Source organism: Calypte anna, chromosome 1 (genome assembly GCF_003957555.1).
Source record: "Calypte anna isolate BGI_N300 chromosome 1, bCalAnn1_v1.p, whole genome shotgun sequence".
In the NCBI taxonomy this organism is placed as follows: domain Eukaryota; kingdom Metazoa; phylum Chordata; class Aves; order Apodiformes; family Trochilidae; genus Calypte; species Calypte anna.
Window position 1 is genome coordinate 75384704 of NC_044244.1, and position 27365 is coordinate 75412068.

At 37.7% G+C, this 27365-nt stretch overlaps 1 protein-coding gene across 1 annotated transcript; it reads left to right on the forward strand.

Annotated features, from left to right (window-relative positions):
- Positions 1-2473: 2473 nt before the first annotated feature.
- CIP2A (cell proliferation regulating inhibitor of protein phosphatase 2A) lies at positions 2474-26344 on the forward strand. Its single transcript, XM_030456095.1, has 21 exons — positions 2474-2673; positions 4162-4309; positions 5638-5750; positions 7308-7402; positions 7992-8088; positions 8707-8829; positions 8990-9135; positions 9809-9884; positions 10895-11122; positions 11583-11742; positions 12586-12727; positions 13502-13601; positions 14482-14600; positions 17666-17858; positions 19898-19972; positions 20055-20165; positions 20875-21071; positions 22599-22712; positions 24339-24421; positions 24913-25052; positions 26110-26344. The coding sequence occupies exons 1-21, from the start codon at positions 2572-2574 to the stop codon at positions 26278-26280; spliced, it is 2733 nt and encodes a 910-aa protein (XP_030311955.1). The 5' UTR covers positions 2474-2571; the 3' UTR covers positions 26281-26344.
- Positions 26345-27365: the final 1021 nt, after the last annotated feature.

The window sequence follows — 27365 nt, forward strand, 5'->3', positions numbered from 1 at the left end:
ATACATGACAAAAATTCTGTTGGCCTCATATGATGCCTAAAAATCTTTAAACCTCTAAACTGTTGTTCTGTGCATGATTCATGCTACCTTACTGTTAGATAAGTGGATAGTATTTCAGCTATGTCAAAGAATATGAATATTATCCTGTTGTTTGGAATAATCTGTATTAAACCAAAAAGGCTTTGTTCAGTCCATCCCATAAATAACTAATCAACAACATTAAAATAATTTGAAATGCTTTTGTTATCAATGAGTGGTTCTGGTAGATTACAAAAAGAGTGTAAGTTCTACATGCATGTCAGTATGAACACATCCTTTTTTTTTAATAGGTACCGTACATATGAGTACATACTTTATTTGCTGCTGCCATTGTCTCTGTATTATAATGTGTATGGGTTACTTTTTAAAAAATGTAAGTTAATCTCACCTCTAATTTTAAATGTTTAATACATTTTTTCTGAAGGTGGCTTGCAACTAGCAGCAAAAGCCAAAACTGGAAGATACATGTCCTGATTGTCCCAGTTGCTAGCTAGTACCAACTCTATATTCATTTACGATCTCAAGGAAGACATTTATATTGGTTGTGTTTAAGATCTTTCACAGATTACTTATGTATTTTAATGGGTAATAATAATTACATTGTTTTCTACTATGTTTCTTTCACACCACTGTTTGTTGAAAGACAGATCTTTGGATTGCATTACGAATTTACCAGTGCTAACAGTTTTTGGTACCAGGCTCAACTGGTACTTCTAGCTCAACAGACACACAAAAAAAAGAGTATTGATTATCTCTGGCATTGTCAAAAATACTAACATATGCATCCAAAAATAATGAGCTGAAAAGAAAGTAGTTGTCCATAAAAAACGGTACTATTGAAAAAAAAAAAAAAACCACACCAAAATAAAACAGTCCTTGCTCTGTAAAACCACATACACTGATGTGTCTCTTTATTTGCACAATTTAGAAGCCTGCCTGATAGTTGGTTATCAGATGTATCAGACTGAGCAGCTGCTGAGCTGAAACATCCTAACTCCAGTAGCCCGATCTCTAACAGAACAGCACAGTTTTTCTGGAGAGTCTCAGCAGTCTCCCACATGCTCAGACATAGTGATGTTCAAACCACAGGAAAAGGCTGAGTGACAGGGAATCCCCGGCCATGCCTCACGAACCTGTCAGCATGATTCCTGATGGCTGAACAGACTAGTATAGGAGATGAGGACGAGGGGCTGGGCTGTGGTGCTTTTTTAGTTGGCATTAGCTCTGGTCCAAGTGCTGTGCTGCAGTCCCCTGTGCTTTGAACTCCAACGCTGCAGTGGCTGCAGCTTCAGATGCTGCATTGAGACCTGAGGGTGCATCCCATCCTATGCTCTGGTCACTTCTCAGCCATTACCTCCAAGGTGTTCAGCTAAAGCAGAGCCTGCAAAAGATCATTGATTTAAAGGTGGAAGCAAGAACCCAGAACGAAGAGAAACGTACATTTCGTTTTACTTTACATTACAATTACATCTATACAGGAATATATTTGTTAACAGTATAAGTGAGGATAATATACGCATTCCTACACTTCTCCACAGGCCTACTACACAAGAAAGCAATCAGTGCATGAGTCAAAAAAGTATATTTAAAAGCTTCACATGTACTTTCCAACATAGAGTAGGGTATGTGCACTGCCTGTCCGTGTAGAGGTTGAGCAGCGGGGGGCTTAAACCGGGTTGTACCCAAACGATCCAAAGGCGTAAGCAACAAACATGAGACCACATTCAGGGCGCCCCAACTGCAACAGGTCGCCTCATGCCCAGCACTAAAGCCTTGCTCTCATCACGCTGCACTTCGCTCTCCCCTGGGTGGCCATGAGCCAGCTGTGACATTCCGGCGACACTCCGAGGCCCCCAGCAGAAGGAGGGGTAAAGTTTGCCGGGGTGGAGGCAGGGAATCAGGAACGGGGACAAGGCGGCGAGGGGGTTGCGGTGGCCCTGCCTGGAGGCAGCTAGAGACGGGGGAACGGGTGGGGTTGGGGTGAGGCTCCATGTCCTGTCCAGAGCGGGAGCACTGGAGGCGAGGGACCGGGGGCTGCAGGGAGTGTGGCGGGTAAGCAGAAGGGTGGGAAGGAGAGCAGTGTCCGGATGCCCCGGCTCGGGGGTGCGAGCGGTGGCGCGCAGGGTGTGTAGGGTCTGTAGGGAGTCACTGCGCGGCGGGGACCTACGACAGGGGAGGAGGATTTGGTTCCACTCGCGGGCAGCCCGCTGTCTGCGCCCCCGCCTTTTTCTGGACCACCTCCGCCGCACTTCAGCGCTAACACCGGAGTCCCTGCTGAAGCCTGGATCTCCCTCGCCTCCCCCTCAGGGGTTAAAGCAGGAGGGGTTAAACCCGCCGACACCCATGGTCGAGTCTCCTCCCCACTCCATTCCCCCCTATAGCAAGATGGTGGGTGCGGGCTCTCCCGTCATACCGCGCGGGGTAGGCGGTGCCTCCCTCTCAGTGGCTGCTGCCATCAAAATGGCGGCGGCGGCGGGAAGTACGATTGCGTTTTGTCTGCGGCTCCTCTGAGGGCAGAGCAGCCGAGGCGCCATGGATGCCCTGGGTTCCATGAAATCGCTGCTCCTGGCAGCAGCGCAGTACCGGGCCGCCAAGACAGAGTCCAACGCGGCGCTCCTGCAGCGCAGCCTGGAGGTGAGAGGGGCGCAGGTTCTGGGTCACGGGATCGCGCTGGGAGGGCGGCGACGCGGTTGGGAATGCGGGAGCCGCCTGAGGCGGGGGGGAACACGGGTGGATCTTTTCGGTGACCGGCCTCGGCTGCCTTCTCTCCTCCGCAGCGCTGGCTCCGGAGCTGCCGAGGCTTCGGCAGGGTCCGCCCCGCCGCTGGCTGTTGGCGGCTGCTGGCGCCGTCCGGGGCGCCGCGGCCTCCTCAGTGGATCTGCGGCCGGGGACGTGTAAACTCGCCTGGTGACCCGATTGCCAGGGGAGCTGGAGGCTGAGGCTGTTGGATAAAAGAAATATTTAAATTTTTAGCACAGCCTCCGGACTATTACTGCGTAATGTGTCGAGCTGCTTGTAAATAATAGAGGTGTGTGGAGTATGTTTGATTGCACGTAGGCTAAGCCTCTATTGTGCCTTATGGAGGACTTGGGTCTTTTTCATATCCCATAAACCCCGACCCACAAGGATTATTTATTTTCATAACTGAAAACCGAAGTGTTAACGATGAACTGGTCTTGTATTTGGAGTTTGCCAATTTAATCCAATGTGTAATAAAAGGTGCTTGCTACTAGGACACTCACAGGGGGCACCCTTGGTGTTGGGACTGACTGACACAATGACTCAGTTGCTTAATCTGCAAGGTACCGTTTTCAAATACAGATTTATTTAATATCGAAAACATTTAATGTACGAGTTAGTATTCATCTTAGTTTTCTTCTCTGTATCCACTGTAAAGAAGTGTGCAGGGGATACGCAAAAACATCATTCTGTTGTTTTGCTATGCAATTATAACTTGTTCCTGCCTCTATTGATATGCAGGTGTGTAATTTTCAGTATCTTCTTATGTAGACTTCCCTGAACTCGGGTTCCATTTTTTTCATCTCAAAACCACAATGATTCCTAAGCAGCACTACCTGTTACTGCAGAGAGGTACCTTTGGGTTCCTGTCCCTGTCTTCAGAAAGCAGGCTGTTTTGATTCAGCTGAAGACTGGTGACTAAATGTTTTCACTGAGCAAAATGTTTGGTTGTCTTCCAAAATAAATAAAACCTATCTTTTATCTGTGCTAAAACATATGTAGGAAGAGTAACCTGGTATTAATTCTGTTCAATGCGTGAAGAAATGCAGTATTGCTCTGCCACAGCCATAAGGTTGCAAAGAATACTGTTAGGATGAATGCTGTCAGTCAGCAAACAAAAGAAGCACCAAAATGTTATAAATTATCACAGTGCAAACTTAGCATTTTCCAAGAGTAAAAGTTGAGGTTTTTTTTAAAAAAAAATTGGTTTTTTGTTGCAGCAGCAATCGTGAATGCAAATGTCTGCAACTGTTAGAGTAGCACTTGCATTCTTGTTTTGTTGAGTATGGCAAAATCTATTTAATACAACTCTAATTTAACTTCTGTGGTAAACAGTTTGTTGCGGTTGAGTAATTAAGGTTGTTTTTCTGCCTTCATCTCCAGGTTATCTCTGGACTGAAACTTACACGACTATTTGCTTCAAACCAGATTCTGCCAAGTGAATGTCTTAGTAGCCTGGTAGAACTCCTTGAGGACACCAATATAAACCCATCCCTAACTTCATCTGTGCTTACTTTGCTATCACACCTAGGTAAGATTAGCTGCTGAACTTTTTTAATCTGTGGTCTGGGAAAGGGAAGACAAGACAGGCCTGGACTTGGAGTTCTTGGAAAAAAGTGTAAGGTGTGAAAAATGAAGTTTTTTTAATTGTGGTGCTTGGCTGAGCTATCTGATTGTATGTACAAGGCTGCATAAGATGTTAAATCACCATGTGAAGCAGATTTGAAATCATAACTGACATGACAGTGATCATGCTTATTAGAATTTGCTTTGTCACTGGGTAGGGTAAAGCATTATTCTCTTGTCCTTGGTTTTTGGAGCTTGGAAAAGACTATCTTAAAAAGATGAAATGAAGAAAAGACAGGAAGAAGCCATGTTACATCAACAACTGTAGTCACCTTGGTTTACCTCACCCACTGGAATGCTGGCGAGCAGTTCAGGCTCCCCAAGGGCCTGGGAATGTGAGCATCAAGTTTTTCAATGAAGAAATAGGTTTTACTGCCTTTTATTTGTTTCTTATTAGTGGTTTAAATTTTTTTTCCATTTCACAGAAATGGGCCTCTATTGTCTAGACAGCTCTGTGCTTACTATAATATGTATTTATAGATTACATATACAAAAATTATCCCTTTGTTGCTTAATTTCTCATCATGTATGAGTAGTTACTAAAAAAAATTGTGTCCTTTATGATGGCCCTTTGTTTATCTTCTCTGCTTCTTGTTTTTAGCCTCTTTGAGCTTTCTTTTAGGTTTTTGAAACAGTTACTGTAAAATCATAATTTTTGCTGCTGTTCTTATTGTTTGGTTTTTTCTCATCCTGTTGAAAATTTTAAGAATTGGTCTTCTGCCCACTGTTCTGCTGCTTTAGCAGTCATCCTTGTTTGCTCCATGTTTTTCAGGGCTACCTAAGCATAGCTATTTTTTTAACTATGGCTAAATAACCATATCAGGGTGTAAGTTTTAATCTACTTGCCCACTATAGTGTGAAGCAAGAAACTGAGATCAATGATTTTAAGCTTTAAAACCTTTTAAGTGTAGGTTTCAACATCTGAAACAGAACTAAAATTTGTAGGTAGGAGTGAGGCCATTTCTTCAGTGTCCAAGCATCTTAAGGAAAACTATTGGAGTGTCATTTTGCTTTAAGTTCACAACTAAGGTAGAAGTGCAAGTGCATAGGAGCTGTGATTTATTTGTAGTTATTTGTGAAATACACATGAAAACTTGGTCAAAGATTTGAGCTTTTGCTTAGGTTGGTAGCTAATACAACAGTTGCCTTTGTTATTTTTAATTTTTAAAATTTATTTTAAATTTATTTTTTAATTTATAGGTATTTTTAATACCTATAATTTTTAAATTCTAGCTTTAGACAATGAGACTAGAGAAGCTCTTCAGGATACCTACAATCTGACCAGTGTGCTGGCAGGAGTGGTCCATCGAAGTTCTACTAATCTTAGTGACCCACTCTTATTACAGGTAACAGGAACTAATACTTAATAATATTTGGCTGCTGTTACAAAATTATATGTTATACTGTATACATATAATAGCTCTTTAAAAGACCTGTCTGAAATTATGTGTTGAGGGAAAGTTGATCTTAGCTGTGTATTTGATTTTGTGTATTTGAATGAGACTAGTCTGACAGGATTTTTACACTGCATGGACTTCTTTGTATTCTCTATTTCATCTTGTTTGCACTTCTTACCTGCTCTAATATTAAAACAAAAAACAACCCGACAACCAAACAAAAAACCTGATTTTAAAGTTTTTGCAAGTAATCACTGTTAGTGAGCTTGGGAGGTTCTTTTCCACTTGAGTTATTTAGTTTGTGTTCCTAATGTCCATAACAAAAGCCTGAAGATAGTTTTGTCTAAATTTTGTGTAATCAATACCTTAACCGGGTAATTGAATCAGTGAAAGCAAAGCTGTGGCTGTCAGTTGTCCTGGAAGGTTTGTGGGGTGTGAATTCCTCCTTCCCTCTGCTCAGTGCTATCTGCCAGTGAATGCAAGGGGGCTGTGCCTAATGGAAGCTTACTTTTAAGGAGCCAGGAGCAGACATTGATTATTTATTTTTGCTTTAATATTAAATTTTTTTGTGAGCACATGGTATCAGACTGACTCCATCAATTTTAACTTGTCCTTTTGGGTGCATTGAACAATAAAGTTGGGCAAAAATATTTTTAATATGCACAGGTTTCTCATATGTAGCTCTGAGCTTTCAGTGAGCATTTGCTGTCTGCTTGTGGTCACATCTGTTCTGGAGAAGAAAAACAAAAATAATTTGCTAGCTGTTCTCTTGCCCTTGATCTGTGGAAAATGAGTCGAGCATCTGCTAACGCACACTGTTCTCACTGTTTGAGAAGCAGTAGGAGTACCAGAAGACTTGGGGGTCCAGGGGTCTTGCCAGTCAGTGGGAGGAGTTTTGTAGTCACCAGGTAGCTCCAGTTATAAGAACTTTTAAATTCTTACATAATAATATGGTGAGATTGTGTTTCAGCTGCTGTCCTATGCTGTGATTTTTTTCTCATGTTCAACTATATTAACTTTACATTAACTCTTTCATGTTATGTGCTGCAAGAATGCTGTGTGAAGGACTTCACTTGCATTAGATCTCTTGTCAGTCTTTGCAGAATATCTGGTTTCCTATAAACATACTTTCTGCAAGAGTGAGAAAAGCTCTTTCTGTTTTTTTGTAAAACTTCTACATCTTTCAATAGAACAAAGCTTTCACGCTGACAGTGAAGAACTTGCTGTCGAGGCAAAGGGGGAAATCAGGTTGGCTAAAAACATAGCTGTCAAAATAAAACTTTATTCATATCTTTGGGCTTTTAATAAGTATATCAGTGTGGTAGGACACTATTCAATGCGTTTGCAGCAGCTTATGTAATTGTATTTAATACATTACAGTCTGACAATTAATTAATTTGTGCTGTCTTGTTATTTATGCTTTTAGTTTCAGCTTTTGTACCTTGTAGCATTCTTCAGTGTGGCGCTATAGGAAAGACTTACGTGAAGAGCTTTTTATTTCCTCAGAGTATTCAATTGCTGCAGAGGCTGACCTACAATGTTCCTGTCTTTTGTGCTGGTGCCAACATGGATGAATTAATTTCATTTCTAATGCATCATGTGTAAGTGTGTACTCAGTTGTCTTTTCTTAAGAGAAATAGCTAGCTATGTTTCTAAACTTTATGAAGGCTGCTAGCATATTACACACCCCAGAGAGAGCTGTAGTATTTTTGCTCTCAAGTTCAGACTTCTTTCTTTGAAAGCTATGTTGTTTCAGATTGTCAAATGCAGTGGTTGTGGGACTTTGGGTGATTGAATATTAATAGCCCACACCCCTGTGCCCCCAGCAGGAGAAAGCTAACAAAGAGAACGGCCAGGAGAGAATTCATGCTTGTCATTAAAAACAGACTTATGTTACAATGATATAAATTGTGTGCAAATTACCTTGTAAGAGATCTAATAAGTATTAAAAGGACCTTTGACAGTACTGATCTCTGGTACTGTTTTTTTACAGATGTGCTCATTTAAAAACTGCTCACAATATGGGAATTGCAATTTAAATTATTTTGTTTTATTTTAGTTTTTTTGGTGGAATGATGCTTAATTATAAAACAAAATTTAAAAACCCCAAACAAAATAAGTTCCCCAAGCACCCTGCCCCTAGCTCACATATTCTTGCAGCTGATTAAATTTCTGGATTTTTCTTTTAAGTCAGTCCACTGAAGATGAGTTAACAATACCATGTTTAGGACTCCTGGCAAATCTCTGTCGTCACAACTTATCTATTCAAACTCAGATAAAATCTGTGGTAAGAGTTTTGTTTTTGTGGTATGATTCTCTGGCTTGAGGGGAAATGAGGGTTACTTGTCTCTGGGGAGTCATGTTAGTATTTCTTATGCATTTTTTGGTGTCAGGTCTGCACCCTTGAGTCTTCAAATAGACATCTATATCTGAGATACTCGGTTCCTATCTCTTCATAAATCAGTGAATATAACTTACTTTTCAATTGAGAAATATAAATTCATCTACTTGGTAGTCAGTGTTTCACTGCTTACTTTGGAAGAAAGGATGAGAGGAAGGAGCTATTGTTAGATCTTATCACTGGGCATAGAAGACATGGGCATTAGCTTTCAGTAGATATTTTCCGTTAGATATTTTAGCAATATAAATTTCTCATCTTTATAATAATGCATCATTTTTTTTTTTTCCCTGTGTTCAGGTTTGGGAATTTAGTAATTGAAATTAACACTAGTATTGTGCAATAGAACACTCAGGTTTCTAGAGAAGCTTTATCATCCTAATATATTTTTGTAGTATTATTGATGGTTTGTATGACATATTTATAATTGTGCACAACCTGTAAATTCAGTGTTTTTATAGAACAGAACAAAATTTACAATGGCTATGTTTCTCTTTTTTGCTTTAGAATAATGTGAAGAGTTTCTATCGTACCTTAATAAGTTTCCTGGCCCATAGTAGTTTGACTATGGTTGTGTTTGCACTTTCACTATTATCAAGCCTTACTTTAAATGAAGAAGTAGGAGAAAAGGTAAGTGATACTTTGAAGTCTGTTCCATTCTTAATTTGCAGATAAAACTAATAGTCACACTGGCAAAATAAAAATCTAATGTTAAAAAACAGATTTTGAATAAGCAAGTGACCCAGCAAAGGTAATAGGTACTCATACATACCTTTCTTCTTCCTTTCAGCTTTTTCATGCTCGAAATATCCATCAGACATTTCAGTTAATATTTAATATTGTTGTAAATGGAGATGGTACTTTAACAAGAAAATACTCTGTTGATCTACTCATGGACCTTCTGAAGAACCCCAAAGTTGCAGTTTATCTTACCAGGTAGGGCTTCACTTCCTAAAATGTGCAGGTAATTATTCCTAGACTCTTGTTCAGTTCCTTACTGTTTGCTATTTGTAATCTGAACCAAACACCAAAAAATTCCCTAGATGCTTTTTAATTCTTACTAGTTGATTACAGCTGATGTACTCAAAGCTAAAGGATTCTTGTGCTACTAGTTTCTCAAAGAAGTGTGAATCAAAATCTTTTTTGTTGTTACTATTATTTAAGGAATATTTAATAGTTGTGTTTAGAAATTATTTGTCTAGACAGTGTCAGTGATCAGACAACTTGATGAATACCTACCTTGCTTTTACAGGCCTGTATTATCTTGAAGTGGAAAGGTATGGTTGAAGCTATAATAATTTTACTAGAGTGTATCACAGAGTAGTTCTATGGAAGGCTTGAGCAGTTGTTCTGCAAATTCAGCTAGCAATCTAAATCTAGCAGTAAAAGTAGCTGGAGAATCTTGGCTTATTTTAAGGAATTTGCTTTCACTCTTAAATTATTATTCTCTGTTAAATATAAATTATATTATCAAAAGTATCACTAATTCAAGAGTTTGGGGGTAAGGAGAACAGGGCACTAGTATTCATTGCTCAGAATAAATGTCTATGTGCAGAAACTCCATTTCTTCATTGTTTGTTTTGTTTTGTTTTTCCTCTGTATGCTGTAGATATGAGCACTTTACCTCATGTCTAGGTCAAGTATTAGATCTTCTTCATGGAAGGGATCCTGATTCATCATCTAAGGTATTTATACTTTTTTCAGTTTAAGCCTAAGAGGGCGCAACTCCTAATCTAGCTCCACTTCTGTAGTCATAAGGGGGTATGTGTGTACAAGGGATGATAATGAAATACATTGACTTCAGGACTCCTAACTGGCCTATGGTATCCACCAAGTTTGTATTTGCTAGTTGGTCAAAAGGCTGTCAGGTTGAAACTAATTGTTGGTGTTTTTGCCAGATTGTCTGTTGCCTGAAAGCATAAATGAAGTCAAATGTGAACCCCACTTCATTGGCTACAACTTCAATTAATACTACTCAGACTGTGTACTGATGGTCAAGGAACCACGATGCTGACGTGGAAGATTAGGAAGATTTCATATCAGTTGAACAAATAAATGCATTTTTTGCTTAAGCAGTTAAATGTTGCTTTCAGCTTTGTCTCACTGCCACCTTACATGAATGAAACATTGGCTATCTGTTGCTAAAGGCCAATATACAAAGTGTTGTGAAAATATTTGGCTCAGTCTATCTGTGAAATTAATTTTAAGCTTTTTTACAAATTGTTTCACATCATAGTAAATACGCTAATGTTTCCATGTATGTGATTTTTGTTGTTACTACTTTTATTTAAAAAGACATTGACAAGAAGCTTACCCATGGTGCTTTCCTCTTCATCTCAAAGTATACACACGTGTCCATTTGTGTCTCAGAATATTTTCCCTTCCATAGTTTTCTAAGTGTATACACACTTTTACTGTTTAGTAGACTGCTAGTCAGCAGTCACACTTTTTTTAAAAATGAAGGGATATCAATATACTGAATACTGACTGTCACAAGCTTTCGTCAGGCTCATAAACTGTATTTCTGCTGCTGACTTGGCTTTAAGGAAAGAAAACTATTCCTCAGAAAACTTTTAAGGTGCTAAATGGAGTTGCTTAGAACCAAGATGTCTTTTTAGACTTGTAATATGGGAGGTGCAATTTCTGTATAAGTACTTGATTTAAAAGCATTTCAACTCTCATTCTCTTCATACAGATCTTAGAACTACTGCTTGCCTTCTGTTCTGTGATAGAACTGCGTCATACCTTGCGGCAGGCAATACTGGAACCATCTGGCTTGCCAGTCTCTGGGAATACCAGATTTCTGACTCGCTCAAAGAATTTTGAACCATCTGTTGCACTGGTGCACTTGTCAAACCAACCATTGGAAGGCTCTGAAGACTGTTCAGTTCTAGCATTGCAACTCTTCAAAGAGATTTTTGAGGTACCAAGGCTGATAATTGAGTTTAAAGAGCTTTTTAGCAGCTATATTTTTAATTTAATTTAATCAACTATTAGCATTTTCCTAAAAAAGAAATCATGTAAAAATATATGTGGAAGAAAATTCTTCTGTTCTAGAATTCCATACTGAGTATACAAACTATTATTTTTAAGAGATGTTGTATTTCAGAAACACATCTGCATTGAAGATATGTCACTTCACGTGAGGTAGAGACAAAGGCATCAAAGAATTGCTTTCTAGGACTTGCAGAAGTGAGGATGTTTTTGCTGTTTCTGTGCTCTTTGTTGAATTTCCTCCTCCAGTATGACACTAATCAGCAGTCTTAAACCTGAAATACTAAGAAGCTGGAAAAGCCAGAACACAGGGAAGGAAGAGGTGGAATAAGCTTAGCTTCTTTGTGTAGTTTTAAATACTGACATAAAGTAAAATGTGTTCATTACAGGATGTTATTAATACTGGAAACAGCACCTCAGCTGAACACTTTGTAGATCTTCTGCTGCCTGTTATTCTTGATCATCTTCAGATGCCAGAACAGATTGTGGACGAGCTATTGGTGAAGAAAAAGTGTGAAAGAATGGTCAAGGCTATTAATGTCCTGACAAATATCCTTTTTTGTACGCCTGTTGGTGGCTAATTTATTCTTCCTATCTTAGAAGAAATGGCTGTTTCTTCAATAAGTAACTTCAATAGTTTTAAATGACAGAAATCTACTGAAGATGTTTCAACATGACAGTCTCAGTAAATTTAGGGTAGTTTTTAATTGCTGTGTATTTATTGTGTAATACAGTGATACAGGATAAAATGTGGCTACTCAAGATTATAGAAGCACTTCACAGATCAAAAATCAAGATGGCTGTTTTCTGGTGAAATTGCAAATGATGTTTGAGTAGCCATCTTCTTGATCAGTGTAGTATTTTTAGCTAGCTAAATCACCTGCAGCTCCCAGCCAAATATATAAGTTTATGTAAATACATGAAATTTAGATCATCAAACCAAGGAAAAATAAAGTGGAATGATGCATTTTTACACTCATCTGGAGTCCTTAGCGTCCACAATGTCTTGTAGTAAGGAGGAGGTGACTGCAGGACAGTCTTGAACTTAAGCAGAGTTCTGTGAAGTATAACTTTGTTAATTCACTGCTAGAGGAAATATTTTTGTACTAGGAACTGATGGTTCACTTCCTTTTGTCTGTCATATTTCTTTATGCCACATTTTATTGTGCTTTCCCTAATTTTTTTCTATGTAGGTGTGTGTGTTATTTGAAAAGTCAGGATTACTTGGCTTGTGAGTTAACCGTTATTTAAGTGGTTTATGAAGTTGGTTTTTAAAAGCGTTTTTAGAGGCTCTTGTGCTTTTATATGTTAACTTTTAGCATTAGAAAATCTTGCCTTTTGGTGCCAATACCTAAGCACAGGTATCTTAAGTTTATTCTTAACTCAGTCTACTGCTGTGTAGCGATGACATACTGAAAATACATGCCTCGAAGGTACTGACTGCCAGCCAATGCACATCTCTAATAGAACACCAGTTTACCTACAGTGGGATTGACGCTGGTTTTGGGACAAAAGTTGTGGACTCTAAAATATGGTGAGCATGCAAATCTATTTAAGACCTAATTTATCAAGACTTGTATGACAGTTGTGATATTGTTACAATGAAAACTATCAAATAGTTGAAAGTTGTGTTTAAATAGATGTAAATGAAGATTATTCTTAAATCAAAATTTGTTTTTTTGTGGCAGTAGGAAGTAATATTGCTGGTGAGTTCAATAATAAAACCTGTCTTCAGCCTACAGATAGTGTTTTTGGCATAAACTGGAGACCCACTTAGGTGAACACTGGTCTTAAACATCATGCAGTTGTTTAAGCTTATCCAAGTTGAAAGGTATTAGAGCTGGTCATGGTACCTAACTTTTCATTTGGATTTTATGCAGCCAGAATTCAAAAATACTGAATGTTGGGAGAGAGAGGGAATTACTGCTCTGAAAATGGAATACACATTCTTTCAGCTCTGTGTCATTAATCTGAATATTGATATAACTAAGAGTTGTCTGGCCAAAAAAAAGTGAGATATAATTTCACCTACAGTTAAACACTCCTCACTTTCAAGTTAATAGTGGTTTTTTTTGGTCTTCACCATTTCAGTCCTTGGCATGATGGAGAAGTTCAGCAGCATGTCCATGGAAATGTGGGATCTTTCTTGGTTTTGGCATTGTTGCCTTGCTGGAGATTTAATTTCTCTGTGAAGCTACTGACTTTTTTTTCTTTAACTGGATTTATTTATTGGTACTGATTTGACAAATCTTGCTCTGCTGTTTTTTTCCCTTCCATTTTGCTGCTTTTCTATTTGTTTGCTTAAAAGCAAACTTGCTGCAGATATTATTCTGAAAACACTTGATCTTATGAGCAGACTGAAGCAGGATGTGCCTGGTATGGAGGTCAGCTTTTACAAAATTTTACAGGTATGATTTTAAAATGTCTTATGAAGTGTATCTGCAAAGGGAAGTGCCATTGCACTGTGGTAGTTTTGGTTCTTAATGTTTTGCATGCTTATCCTAGCAGTTTTACCATTTCAGAGATATAGTCCCCTGGGCACAATTCTTTAAGGTTGTTTCGTTGTTAAGTCTTTTATTTTAAAAGCAATTTGCTTTAACTCCAATAATTTATTTCTGTAATGCATGTGAAATTGTCCTTCACCTGCCTAGTAAGTTCTCCTTTTAAGAATGCATTAGGACTGTAGTTTAGAAGTAGCAAACCAGAAAAAAACATCATAACCATATAATTATTTCTGTGGTTGGTTACTATTAAATATGCATCTAACTTGTGACTTTCCATAGTCAAAATAGCTTTTGGTAACTATTGGTCAGATGGTATCTTAGCAATTTACTTTGTAGGTGGAAAAGTAATCCATGTAGAAACACTTAATGCTGTTTTGGAGGGTTTTCTTTCAAGAACTGGAATTGTGTAATATAATAAATAGCAATGAGAGTTTTGTAGTCCTGAGGAAATCCTTATAAAACTTGAGCTGTAACCCTTGATGATGGAAATCAAACACTTGGGAGAAATAAATAGTCTCTTTACTTCCTGCATTGGCTTTAATGTGAAGACACCTTTCCAAAGTACTTTGAAGTGTAAATTATTTTTCAAATTTTCTTCTCTGCCATTGACTTCTGGCTCAAACTTATGAGGGTAAACTTTAAGAAGGTAGCTTAAGTTCTGAATAAACACTTTTGTTCTCATAGGCCTGGATGTTTTGATGTCTGGGTGGGGTTTTTTGTTGGTGTTGACTTATCTTGCTTTGATCAAAGCAGTTTCTTTTTTTATTGTTTGTTTTTTTTTCAGGATCAACGTTTGATTATGCCTTTGACATTTGCTTTAACATCAGACCATAGAGAGCAGGTCCAAGTGGGACTTGGAATACTGTTTGAGGCTGCACCCCTACCAGATTTTCCTGCCATAGTGTAAGTTTATTTTTCTGGTAGTCTGGCCTAGTGATATTTGTGTTTCTTGGCATATTACTCTCAGTTCATCAGAAACAAACTTTAGAAAATGTCTTATTTCTTTATCTGCAGTTAAGAGACAGTAGTGATCTTTGAGGCTAGTGGAAATAGTTCAAATGCTGATGGTGTTCTTACAAAAGAACTTAAAAGAACATAATAGGATGAGACACAGGCAGATGGCAGTTCAGATAGTTTTTAAGGTGGTTTAGGTATGGGGAAAAATATTAAGAAACTCTACTTGATGGAGTCTTTATTTCTGTAGATGTAATAAAAGGAAAAAAATATCTTTAATTGTATCATAGTCTTTGCAACCTTGAAAACAAATCTGAAGCTTCTTCCTGATTTATTAGCAGAGCTTTTTAAATAAAAATGGGAATTGTTTGAAAGGCCTTCCAGATATAATGCTTTATAGGCATTTGAGCTCCTTTTCTCAAGTGAAAGATTTGTAACGTAACTAGCTTATCTTGGAACAGTGACTCGATTACTACATATATGTAATAGTAAAAAGTAAAGGAAGATCACCTAATCATCACATAAATTGGGTCCTTGTGGTTTTTTGGCTGCACTATATTCACAAGCTTTCTCAAACAATATACAGGAACATTAAAAAAATTAAATAAAAATGAAACAACAAAAAAACTCCACACACCCTACTTTTTTTTTTTCTGTTATAATCTGCAAGTAGGTCAGAGATAAGAACACAGTAATAGGAGTCCAGAACTGTGTTGGTCCTGAAAACATTAGTGCTATTTTTATGATTACCAAGTAGTACTGTATATTGATATCTAGTTAGCTGTAGACTTTAGGAGAGAAATACAGAGAGGGAGAGGGTATTATCTAAATAGAGAAATATCTGTTAAACTATCAAAAGAGGTACAAAATTTTGAAAGCTGAAGCACCAGCCTAAATAGTTTCAGAAGAGGTATACAGCTCTGGAGGTTGGAGGGGAGTGTTTGGTACCTCTTACTAAGAATGGTACCTCTTACTAAGACTGTTAATAGGAGGTCTTCTGGCCTGCTGGAGTTGAGTAGTTGGTGATGATCTGTGGTGTCAAGCAAAGGACCTGAAGGAGGTCAGAAGCCTTCGAGTACTGGAGATGATGAGGAAGAGGCTGCCCAGTTGCCCTTTTTATGAAAAGGTGGAGGGAATGGATGGAACTTCTGCCTTGGAAAAGATAAACCAGCTGAGAGTTCATGAGCTAGGAGGCAGACCAAAATGAGGAATGTTGTAGTGGGTGTCTGTCTGTTTCAGACTGCCAGATCAGAAAGAAGTAGTAGATGAAGCCTTTATAGACAACTGGAAGAAGTCTTACATTCACAGGTTGTTGTCCTTTTAGAAGACATTGACCACCTTGCTATCTTCTGGAGAGGTAACAGAGTAGGGCATAAGCAATCCAGAAGGTTTCTGGATCACATTGATGCTACCACAGAGGTTTGAGAAGGTGATGATAGGAGGGATTCTGCCAGACCTGGGGGTGACTGGGAGAGGTTCCCAAGGGCTAGAATAAAACAAATGTGACTTCTGTCTTCAGGAATGGTGAAGATTGTCAGTAGCACCCTGGACTGCACTAGGGGGAGTTTTGCTGGCAGGTTGAAGGTGGTGATCATTTCCCTTTTCCCAGCCCTGGTGAGACCACATCTGAAGCAGTGTGTTCAGGTCTGGGCTCACTAACACAAGAGAGGCACAGACATACTAGAAGGGGATATTAAGATGTTTGAGGAATTAGTATGTGTCATACAAGGTGAGACAGAGCTGGGGTTTGGTTAGCTTTGGGCATCTTATCAATATGTATATTGATATATTGTATATATCAATATGTATAAACATCTGACAGAATGAAACAAAGAAATGGGGCTAGAGTCTTCTCAGGCATCCTTTTCAAGATCTCTAAATATAAGAAAAAAAAAAACCTTTTTAGTGTGAGAGTTACCATACACTGGAAAAGTCTGTCCAGAGAAGCTGTGAAGACTTCACCTTGAGATAGTAAAAAAAGCTGGATGTAATCCTGTGCAACCTGCTTAGACCAGGAGAGTTGAACTAGGCAATCTTTAGAAATCCCCTTCAATCTCAACTCTTCTATGATGCCATGATTTTGTGGATGTAGGAAACATTTTTATAATGGTCAGTAACAAATATTCTGTCTGGAAGAATGAATGAATGCTCTGTACTATGCAGTATGCCTGAGTTGTACAATGGAATAGTCAAATAACATGTCCATAAATAGAAATTTAAAATAGCCTCTCTTCACTTAGGAAGCAATTGAGACAGCACTTCACTGAAGTGGTTGGGATAACTTTGTAATTAAGGATTTTATCACAAGGAAAAGATATTTTGACTGGAGCCTCAGAATCAGCTCTTTTGACTTCTCATTCTCTTTGATTTGGAACATGTCATTAGAAGCTTGTGATTACCAATCACAAGTTACATACAGACAGTGGAGTAATTATTTATGTCTAAGCTTTTGTGTTCTCATCCCTGTAGAGATTTTAACTGATTGCTCTTTATCTGCATAAACTTAGAAAATAAAATGTGCTGTACTCTATAGTATTCTTAAATAGCATCAAAGATGAGACAAAACTAAGGCTTATTTGTAGCACTGCCTTTTCATGATTCAGTCTTATTTTTATGCCTATTAAAACCCCTTACTAAATACTTTCTCAGTCTTCCTACTTACAAACAACGGCCTATTTGAGTTGAATAGTGACATGAAATAACCTTTTTCTTAAGCTAATAATAGACATGATCTGATCTGTTTGATAAGAGCTGAACACCATGCCCTTTCATGTGAGGTACTGCATTTGTTTCTCAAGGCGAGCCGTGACAGGCATTCATTTTTTTTCTACATGCTGAGTCTCTGGATGGTTTGGGCGTGTGTCTGATACTACACCTTAACACTGTGTGATAATGCAAATGTAACTGTTTTCAACAAAAGAGAAGTTAATTATGTTATGAAACTGTTCTCCTTTTCAATCCTTGAAGCGAGGTTTTTATCAGGTTGTTTCATTAGAAGCCTTTGTTGTATGCAGGCTTGGTGAAAGCATTGCAGCAAATAATGCTTACAGACAACAAGAAATGGACCATGCATCAAAAAGAATCCAAATGCAGTCACCTGTGACAAGCGTTTCTTCGGTGAGGTGTTCTTCATCCTGTCCTTCAAGTGATGGATCCACAACTTCAAATATTCAGGAATTAATACAAAAACTTCATTCTGGACTAGAAGTTAGTAGAATCATATAACATTGTTAAATGTTTGACACTTTTATTACGGGGGACAGCTATTAAAATCCAAATGCCAGTCTAGAACGCATGGATTAGTTGAGTTCTTTCCTGGCTATTTAGAATGTGCTCCCTTTACATCCTTAGCAGAATTCAACCATTATTCTTTGTGCTGCATCAGAAGCTGGCTTCCTAATTGAGATCCCCCTCTTCAGTGGGGTTGCCCACACTCTTCTAGTTCTCAGATGTCAAGTCAGGTGTCAGATATAGCTGCAACTGTCCAGATTTGCCAGGACATATACAAGGAGCTTCCTCCCACTCCTTAGGAGTAGCCTGTGATAAAATATAGATGATATGCTGGCTTGTAAGATTATGGTGCATCTCTTCTATGCCTGAACAGATGTACAAATGTTTTCCTTTCTATGTGTGTAGCTGACTCTTAAGCATTTTTAAAGCCTTCTTGAAAAGGCAGTATTATTACTTCAGAAGGAAGGTTTTGCTTTCCTCTACAGCAGCGTGCATTGTGAACGTGACACTCTTAACACTACATACAGTGTGCTTATTTGCAAGCCAATCTGTCAGGTGCCAAATATATTCTTTCTCCTCTGTTCAAAGCAAGTTAGCTGCTTTGCAGCTACTTTAAACTGAGTGATTTTTTTGCCCTAAAAGAGCAGTATGCAGATAGAGAAAATTAAGGGAAAAATCATGATAATGGCTTGATTAGCTGTATTAGTGGCATTTCGTCCAGCTTTAGCTTTGCAGTCCTTCTCTCTTTCTAACTGTTAAGAATTAAACTCAGAAAGCTACCAGTTCCATTCAGCTGCTAGACTAATTGTTAAAAAGGTCAAGTGAGTTTTCACTGGCTTGCTTATTGCTCTGTATCACTGTGGGATGCTCCCATCAACCCTTTTCAAATCAAAGCAGCTACAGGTACCTAAGAGCACTAGTGCAGCAGTGACAGATTGTAAAGCTGCTTTGATTTTTAGGGGAGAAAGTTGTTGCTGAATTGTTGAGTGAGTCTTTTCTTAGACCTCCTAATTAGTAGAACTTTCCTCCAAAAATCAATTTACACCTTCACTTAAAATATCCAGTATGTTATCTGCGTCCATTCTGTAGGCTGTGTGAAGCTCAAATGCGTGTAAAAACATAATTGAGGAAACATTTTCAATGGTATTACTATCCAGAGAGAGTGAAAGGAACATAGAGAAGCTTTTCTTATAGTAGTAACATCTAATAGGTCAGAGATGACAAGTTTGCAAGCATGAGAAGAAACTGTCTTCTCCTTCAGGAATAGGAAAATGAGCTGAGAACTGGAACTATGTGGGAGCTACTATTAATATGAAAAAAGTATACATTCTTCCATTATGGTTCAAAATGGTGCAGAGATGGTAGCTTTCCAGTAAGTGTTCATTGTATGGACACCTCAAAATCAGTGTTACAGTAGCACTAAGAAAAAAAGATCCTGAAATCACTGAATAGCTTTCTCACTTGACTTGGGCATATATTTTAATAAACACTTTCTTGTGCCATAAATGATAAATATATTTCCTCTAAAGATGATGGGTTAACACAGACATTTTTGCTCTGGATGGTGTCATTTCAGAGTAACTTTTTGGGGCTTTTTTTGGTAGTCAATGTTGAGAAGGCCGTGGAGTGCGAACAAGGATTTTCAGCCATGTGCATTTCATGCTGTTAATATTTAGAGCAAATTACTTTTACTAGTCCCCTCATAGGTCACCTATTCTTCAGCAAAGACCAGGCTGAGCAAAACCATTTTAGAGTGGTTATGTTACCTTTACATGGGGCTGGACTGATAGTCTTGTGCAGATGAATCCTATTCAGCCTAAATAATTCAATTATCCACAATCTTTCACCAAGATTGAGGTGGATGCATTTGAGCAGACAGTCTCAGATAAAAAATAAGAACTTAAAAAGCTAGCAGACGGGTGGAGATCACAGAACTATGGAGCTGTTTAGTTGCTTGTTACCTATTGAAGTAAATATGAATTTGCAGTAGCAGTAATTGGAAACCATTTCCACAGATGAAGGAGATGATCACGGATATGCGGATATCTGACATAATGGATGTCTATGAGCAGAAGCTGTCGGCATTAGCAGTGAGTACAGCCTGATGTGTATGTGACAGATAGCTGTCTACAATCAGGGAGTGTTAACAAAAAATGTTCTTCTCATGTACAGTCTAAAGAAACTAGGCTGCAAGACCTTCTGGAAGCCAAGGCAGTAGCTCTGGCTCAGGCTGATAGGCTGATGGCTCAGTACCGATGTCAGAGAGCCCAGGCTGAGTCTGAGGTAAGTGCAGAACTTCCTTCTGGGTCTCCAGGGTGGGGCTGAGTAGAGTCTGTCTGGGTAGCTTTAACACTGATTGCCTGTGTGGAAACTCTGTTCTACGTAGCTGTAAGCTATGCTTGCCAGTTAGGGCAGTCTTAATTTTCATCATAAAAATCCTGTTTTCCTTTGGATTGTTCTTTGGAAAAGTTTTCTTTGTTCTTGCCCTTATAGGAAGTCAACAAAGCTACCCTGCTGTGTGCTGGTTATTGTTTGTTAATCATTAGTGTTTATTAATTTTCAATATTATTATCATTAAGCCGTTCACTCACATTCATGTAGAATTTGCTGCTACACACAGCCTTTTAACAACTTGTAAAAGATGAACTTTCAAATATAGCCTAATTCCACAGAGTATCTATGTGAGCTGTGTATTGAAGACTCAGAATAATTTCCATTCTTTAAAAGTTATAGTAAAGATTGGGCTGCAGATTACTAAATCCATAGCTCAAATGTATCATCTTTTATTCTCTTCCCTCTCCCCTCCCACTGTCTATAAAGGGGGCTAAGGGATAGGAATTTAGTGAACAAATTAATATGCAGTTAATATTAGATGAGAGAAATAAAATGTCTTCAGGCCCATTAAAAAAGTTAATGTGACCTCAAATATGCCTATTACAAAGTAACTTGTGAAACAGCTGCTTGTATTTATTGGGGGTTTCTTCACTCAAAGGCAAGAACTCTTGCAGCAATGTTGAAGGATGCAGAACGAAAAAATGAAGAACTAAATGATTTGCTGAAAGCTCAGCAGGTGGAATCTGAAAGAGCACAGACTGATATTGAACAGCTCTTTCAACACAACAGAAAATTACAAACAGTTGCTGAAGAACATGAAATGCTGAAAAAATCCTCTGTTGACCTTCTTCAGAGGTAAGGTGCATAAGATCTCTAAGCAAATACTTCATACTCAAGGAATTATCTTTATTTGGCTAAGCACATTGTACGGGCAACGTTATATGCTACTTCATGTTGTTAAGTGAAAAATTAATTTTTTCTTTTACTTGTTTGTCAGTGAGGTTAAATTAATTCATTAAAGAAGCTTATACATTAAATGAATGAGAACTGAAGTTGTAGACATTGAAGGTTTAGTTCAGCAAAAAGCATGACCTTTGTATAAAAGGGAGCATTGTTCTCCAAGAAACAGAATTAACACCATTTAGTTTCTCCTAGTATTATACCATGCTCTTATCCTCTTCTTTTGATCTTACATGCTGTCTTGATGACATGCTATAAATAGCAAACTTGACTGAAGGTAAAGGTGAGCTACTTAGGGAGAAAGGAGTGTGTGTCCCAAATTGTTTTCAAGCATTATTTCTTTAGGTTCCTAAGCTCAAAAAGGACATGCGAGACAAAAAAATGTACATAAAGATAGAAATTTCTATGAAAATAGAATATGCTTTGGAAGAATAAAGACTTAAGAGCATTGGTTTTTCTACTCACATGAGCTGGTATTGTCACTAGGTGTCAGCAAGGCAAAGAAGCTGATAAAGTTCATAACAAATTTCTTGCTTAATAACAGGAGCAAACATTATATTAAATTTTGAAAGCATATTGCTGCCATTAAGGGAGTCATCATGGAAGAAAAATGTTTAAAACTCTTGTTCATTGTGGGATTTCTTGAATAAGTATCTTGTATGGTCACTGTGGAAATTACTCCTTTTTGCTTGAATTGTATGCAGCCATACACTCTGTTAACCTATATTTGACTAATTTATGTGAAATAAAACAGTCTCAGTCTGGTAGCTAATACTATTTAAATTCTTCATAGTAGGAATAAAATTTCTTTCTGATCCTGCAACATGTTTGTATAGCAGAAACTTGCTTTCTAAACAGTCTGCATGCTTTAGATATACTGTTCTTAAAAACAATCAGATAACTACCTCAGGGGAGAGAATTTTCCTTTTGTTAGAAAAACATCTATTTAGAGTTCAAGATCTGCCTCATAACCTTGTAGTACATTGCATTACCTTCAGTGAATTCAGTTTCTTGGTATCACCAGGAAAGTCGAGGTCATAGACTAGCTCAAGGAGTCCCTTTAAAGATTGCTGCTAATATCTAATTTATGTGAATTTATGTCATCTGCATGTTTTGTTGTTTATACTTGAGGAAGGTTGCTTCCTAATTGTTGGTAATTAAAGATATGTAAGGATTTGCTGAAGCTTCTTCCTTGAAGTATGTTCATTTAAAAAGCAAAAAATAAAAAGCCAGCTCTCATCAAACAACAAAATATTACCAGAAAATCCTCAACTGAAATACCTCCTGCCCCCATAACACCTTGCTTTTAGCTTGCATGGAATAGTTACAAAGGTGATGTCAAGTATTTTTGACAACTATTAAAGTAAAAGCTCTTCGAAAGCACTTATATTCTTCAACTGTAATACCCTAATTCATTTTTAGGTATGAAACAACTGAAAGACAGCATAAAGATCTACAGATTGTGTGCAATTCACTAAATAAACAAATGGAAACAATGAAGAAACTAAATGAGTCACTCAAGCAGCAGAATGACAGGTGGGTTCAAATCAGTCTTTTTAAAGTAAATTAAAGATAAACAGTAAATTAAATATCACATCAGTTTCCATTTTTCTTCTGTGCTTTAACATCGGAGAAGTGGAGGTCAAGGAAGCAAAAGATGCTTCAGCATTGCTTTGTATGTATATGTTAGATAAAAATCTGTAGTAGTAAATTTGCTACTGTATTTGTTGGAGGGAGGGAGGAATACCCACAGACTTCAGTGACAGTAAGAAGTAAAGAGAGCAACGAAGACAGTCCAGTTCTTGGTTCCATTTTGCCCAGGGTGAGGGTTTCTTTTTGGATATTGTTGAGTTCTTTAATGCTGTTACCACTAGATTTTCACGTATGTTCCCTATACGTCTACAAGGCTTCTCTGTAACTTTTATCAGATCAGAAAAAAAAAGGGGGGTGGGGGGAAAGAGAGGAAAAAAAAGCCAAACACCCTACCAAACTAATGCATTTTTAAATTATATTAGAAAGGGATGGTATATGTTCTGTTAGTGGTATAAAACATCATTCTTCGACCATAAAACTCTCGTTCCTTATGTCTCATTGAGTATTAATTCCAATTTTTTCCTTTTTGGTGTATCAAAATAGAGGTCTTATGTACCCTTCACCAGTGTAACCGTAGGGTTCCTTTTTAAGAAATTTTATTTAATACTTAATTTTGCAGAAGATATCTTTAAGATATGCTTATAGGTAGGTCTTGTGTTTATTGAAGAAATAACTGCTCTTCTTGCATTTATTTGCACAGTTCACTTCATCCTACCAAGCTCTTGCCTTGTCAGTAATCAGAGCAGTCCAAATCACTGCTTTGAGTTCTGATTCAAATGGAAAAAAAAATGCACATGCTGATATTATTTTGCTACTAAATAAATTTGGACAGTTACTCCCACTGGTGCAGTAAGCAACTCACTGTAATGAGGGATGTATTCTTATGAAGGCTGTCCCTTTGTAAAGGGGGGTGGAAGGAGCACTTACAGAGCTGCTATTGAGCTACCACAGATAAAATGGAGTATGTGGAAAAACACTTCCTCCTCTCTTGCTAGAGGCTGCAGCTTAGCATGTGCCTAACTAATGAGGACTGCACTAGACCTACACATGGGCTACAGCAATAGTTTGTGTAATGTCCATTTTTGCTGAATGTTGTGTGACAGTCTGGAAGATGCTCAGAATGGTACTGCAAAACCTTTATGCACAGATGTGCATGTTTGAATAACAGCTGAAACAGGTTTTACTAATGGTATTGTCAGTTCAGCAGCATGCTAAAAGCTAAATACTGAGTATCCTTAATCACTTAATGGCGTGGGTTCAATGACAATTTCAGTTCTGTTGTGTATTTTCAATGCTTTGTGACTCCAATCAAAAGCAACAGTTTCTCCAGGTATGAACCTTTTCAGTAGCTTCTACTGTGTCCCCTTAATCAGAGAAGGAAAAAGACACTTGTGGCTGGGGAGAGGAAATAAAATCTGTGCTCCCACTCTGCAAATTCATAGCTTTGATAATTTGAAACTCCTGACAGCTATTGGAAACTATACAAAAATCATTCAAGCTTCTCTAGGACAGATAAATGGTGGCATATCTTACTTAGATCATTAAAATTTCTTTTCTCTGCAATTTTAGGACTGCTGCACAGTTGGCAGAAACTCAAGATCAGAAAAAAGAATTACAGCAACAGTTACAGGATAGAGATGGCAAAATAGCAAGTAAGTCACTTACCTAAAGGTCACTGAATCTAGAGAACTAACTAGATTAAATAGATTTTATGGGCTCTGGATAAGCAGCTATATCTTAGTAATGTGTAAATTTGGTGATTAAGTGACATGCAACTTAAAAGTTGAATTAAACAAATATAGATTACTATTTTCCAGAAAGGCTATGTGAACTTGATTTCCCAGGCAATATGGTCTTCACTGAATCTCTGCTCAGCATCCTGTCTGTGTCCCTTCATGATACCTTTCCAGCATGTATATGGCAAGTTTTTTGGTAGAAACTGAAAATTGCAAGAGCTTGGTTTAATTTTTCTGCACATGACCAGTTGCAACCACTAAAACTTAGCAGTAGGTGGCATTACTCAGTAATTCAGCAGGAATGTTGACTAAAGAAAAAAAAGAAACCAAAAACTTGTTTCCCAGGCAATGCTGTATCTCTCTACTAAGTTTGGCAACCCACCTTTTAATGTGTTCATTTTCTTAAGCCTTGCAACAGAAAATAAAAGTTCTGGAAGAAAAACTGAAAGCACAGCAGAAAGAAAAAACTGATATGGAACAAGCTATAGATGTCCTTAGAAAGGAATTAAGTAAAACGGAGCAAGCAAGGAAAGAACTGAGTATCAAGGTAAGGACTTATTTGTACCTGTATTCTAGAGACTGAAATTTTACTTATCTATGTAACTGAAAGAGTTTGTAAATTAATGTTTCAGTGGTAAAGTAGATGAATAAACTAGAGCAGTTTATGAAGTGGGCAAGAACAAACTTTCAGCTTCATTGTATACCTTTTTTGAGTAGCTGAGCTTAAAATCAAGAGAAGGCAATATCAGGGTATAATGAGGCTGCATGAGGTGTCAATGCATATCATTTGGAAATAAAAAAAAACCACAAAACCTGTAGTACAGTATTAAATAGGAGAATGTAGAACACTCATTTTACAGTAGTCAAAACTACTGAAGAGGTGGATGGGCTTACTTTCGCTTCTTTCTCACATCCTGATTTAAGGTTCTATGCTACACATCTGCGTAGCAAAATGCATAAAGGTTTTTTTGATCTTTGAAATTCTAATAAAATATTTATTTTCATCTCTAAGAAAGTGTGTCTTCTTTTCAAAACACACCAGTTTGGCTATACCAAGTCAACAGGGTAATTTTTTTTTAAAAATAAAGCTAAATTGACGAAAACAGTGCAGCCTGCAGGTAAGGCTTCCTGTAAACATGCAAGGCAGAGATTCATTTTACATGCAAATGGATCAGCAAGCATAAAGTGTGCAGTCTGGCAAATGTGTTTGCTGTATTTCCATTTCCTGGAAGCAAAGCCTAATCTCTGTAGGCAATATTTACCCAGTATACAGCAAATATTTTCCTCATCCTTGGTAAATATTTGCTGGTTTTGGGATTTAAATGAAATGTGCATGGCTTAACTGTGAATGCCTCTGCTGCTTAAATGGGACAATGATAACATGAGGCTTGGTGTTTTCCCATGGTATCTAACATTTTAAAATGTGGCAGTAGCCATGTGGACCAAATGTGTAGCTGAGAAACACTTCAGAAACAAGCTTGTAATTTTAAAGCTGCTTTTTAATTGCCTGCTTGGATTCACCACCAAGCCACTTGGCTTTCACTGTGTTGTGTGTCTTTCAGTTGATAATGGAGGAAATTCTAACATTTTGTTTGTTTCTGCAGGCATCTTCTCTTGAAGTGCAAAAATCCCAGCTGGAAGGACGCTTGGAAGAAAAAGAAGCACTTGTAAAACTACAGAAGGAAGAACTGAACAAACACTCCACTATGATTGCAATGATTCACAGTCTAAGTGGTGGAAAGTTAAGTGCAGAAACAGTGAACCTCAGTTTATAGGGCTCTGTTGTTAAGATTTTAGTATTTTATACACATGTGTGAATATATGTAAAGATTTTTTAAAACTGAAGCTAGCATGCCTCTGACTTAAAAAAAAAATAAATTAAAGTACCCTAAAAATTAAGGAAAAGTGGAATTGTGTGAGCTTTGGTCTGAAAAAAAGAGTTTCTGAATAGCAAATAGGTCTTCTGATGGTCTTGGTACAACTCTTATCTGTATTGGGAGCTGAATGCAACTTTTGCTGGTGACTAATGTTCCTAAATATGGAAACATAAAGCAAAATAGGACTCACTATGAACTTTTTTTATTTGTATATTCTTCTACTGTCTGTCAAGCAGCGTGCTTCATAGATCAAGCACAATTATAGTTTAATCTTGTTAATTTTGACCCTTGTGAATACCATTATTATTTGTGCAGTGTTTCTTCCTGATGTGTAAGGTACAAATATAAAAATGGATTATATCAATTAAAACATGTTAAATTGAAGGCTATAGTAACATATTGGTGCAATTGCTTTGTGTAGTAAATATGTGGAGATGTTTCTAGTTAAAAGGAAATACGAATTTCAGCAAATAGAATACCACATTTGACTTTTCAGCAAGCAGCATGCTTTCCTTAATTGAAACTAAAATGAAATACATGAATGTACCAATAGTTATTAAATACTTTCTTTTAATACTTTTCTAATCCTACAACACTTCCTTTCACTCTTTAAGATATGCACTTTTTTGAGAATCCTATCTGGTGCATACTAGCTATTGTCAGCACTGGTTTCTGTTGGACACCCACAGAACTTCATGTGTTGTTCATAGTATAACTTCCAGGTAATTTTTTTTTAATGTACTTTCATATTAAAGACAAGTACCAGAAACTGATGCATGTTTTTGAGGGGCAGAACACTTCCGTGTCCTTCATTTATATGTGACATGAATAGCTTGTTTTTATGCAACTGGCAGAACTATTTCAGTAGTATCTGTATTTTGGTAGAACTACCAGGGTCTTGGTGATCCTTGTATGTCTCTTTTTCTGTAGCATTACTGCCTTTATTTGTATATAACTTGTAATTGCTAGATTTTAAAATACCT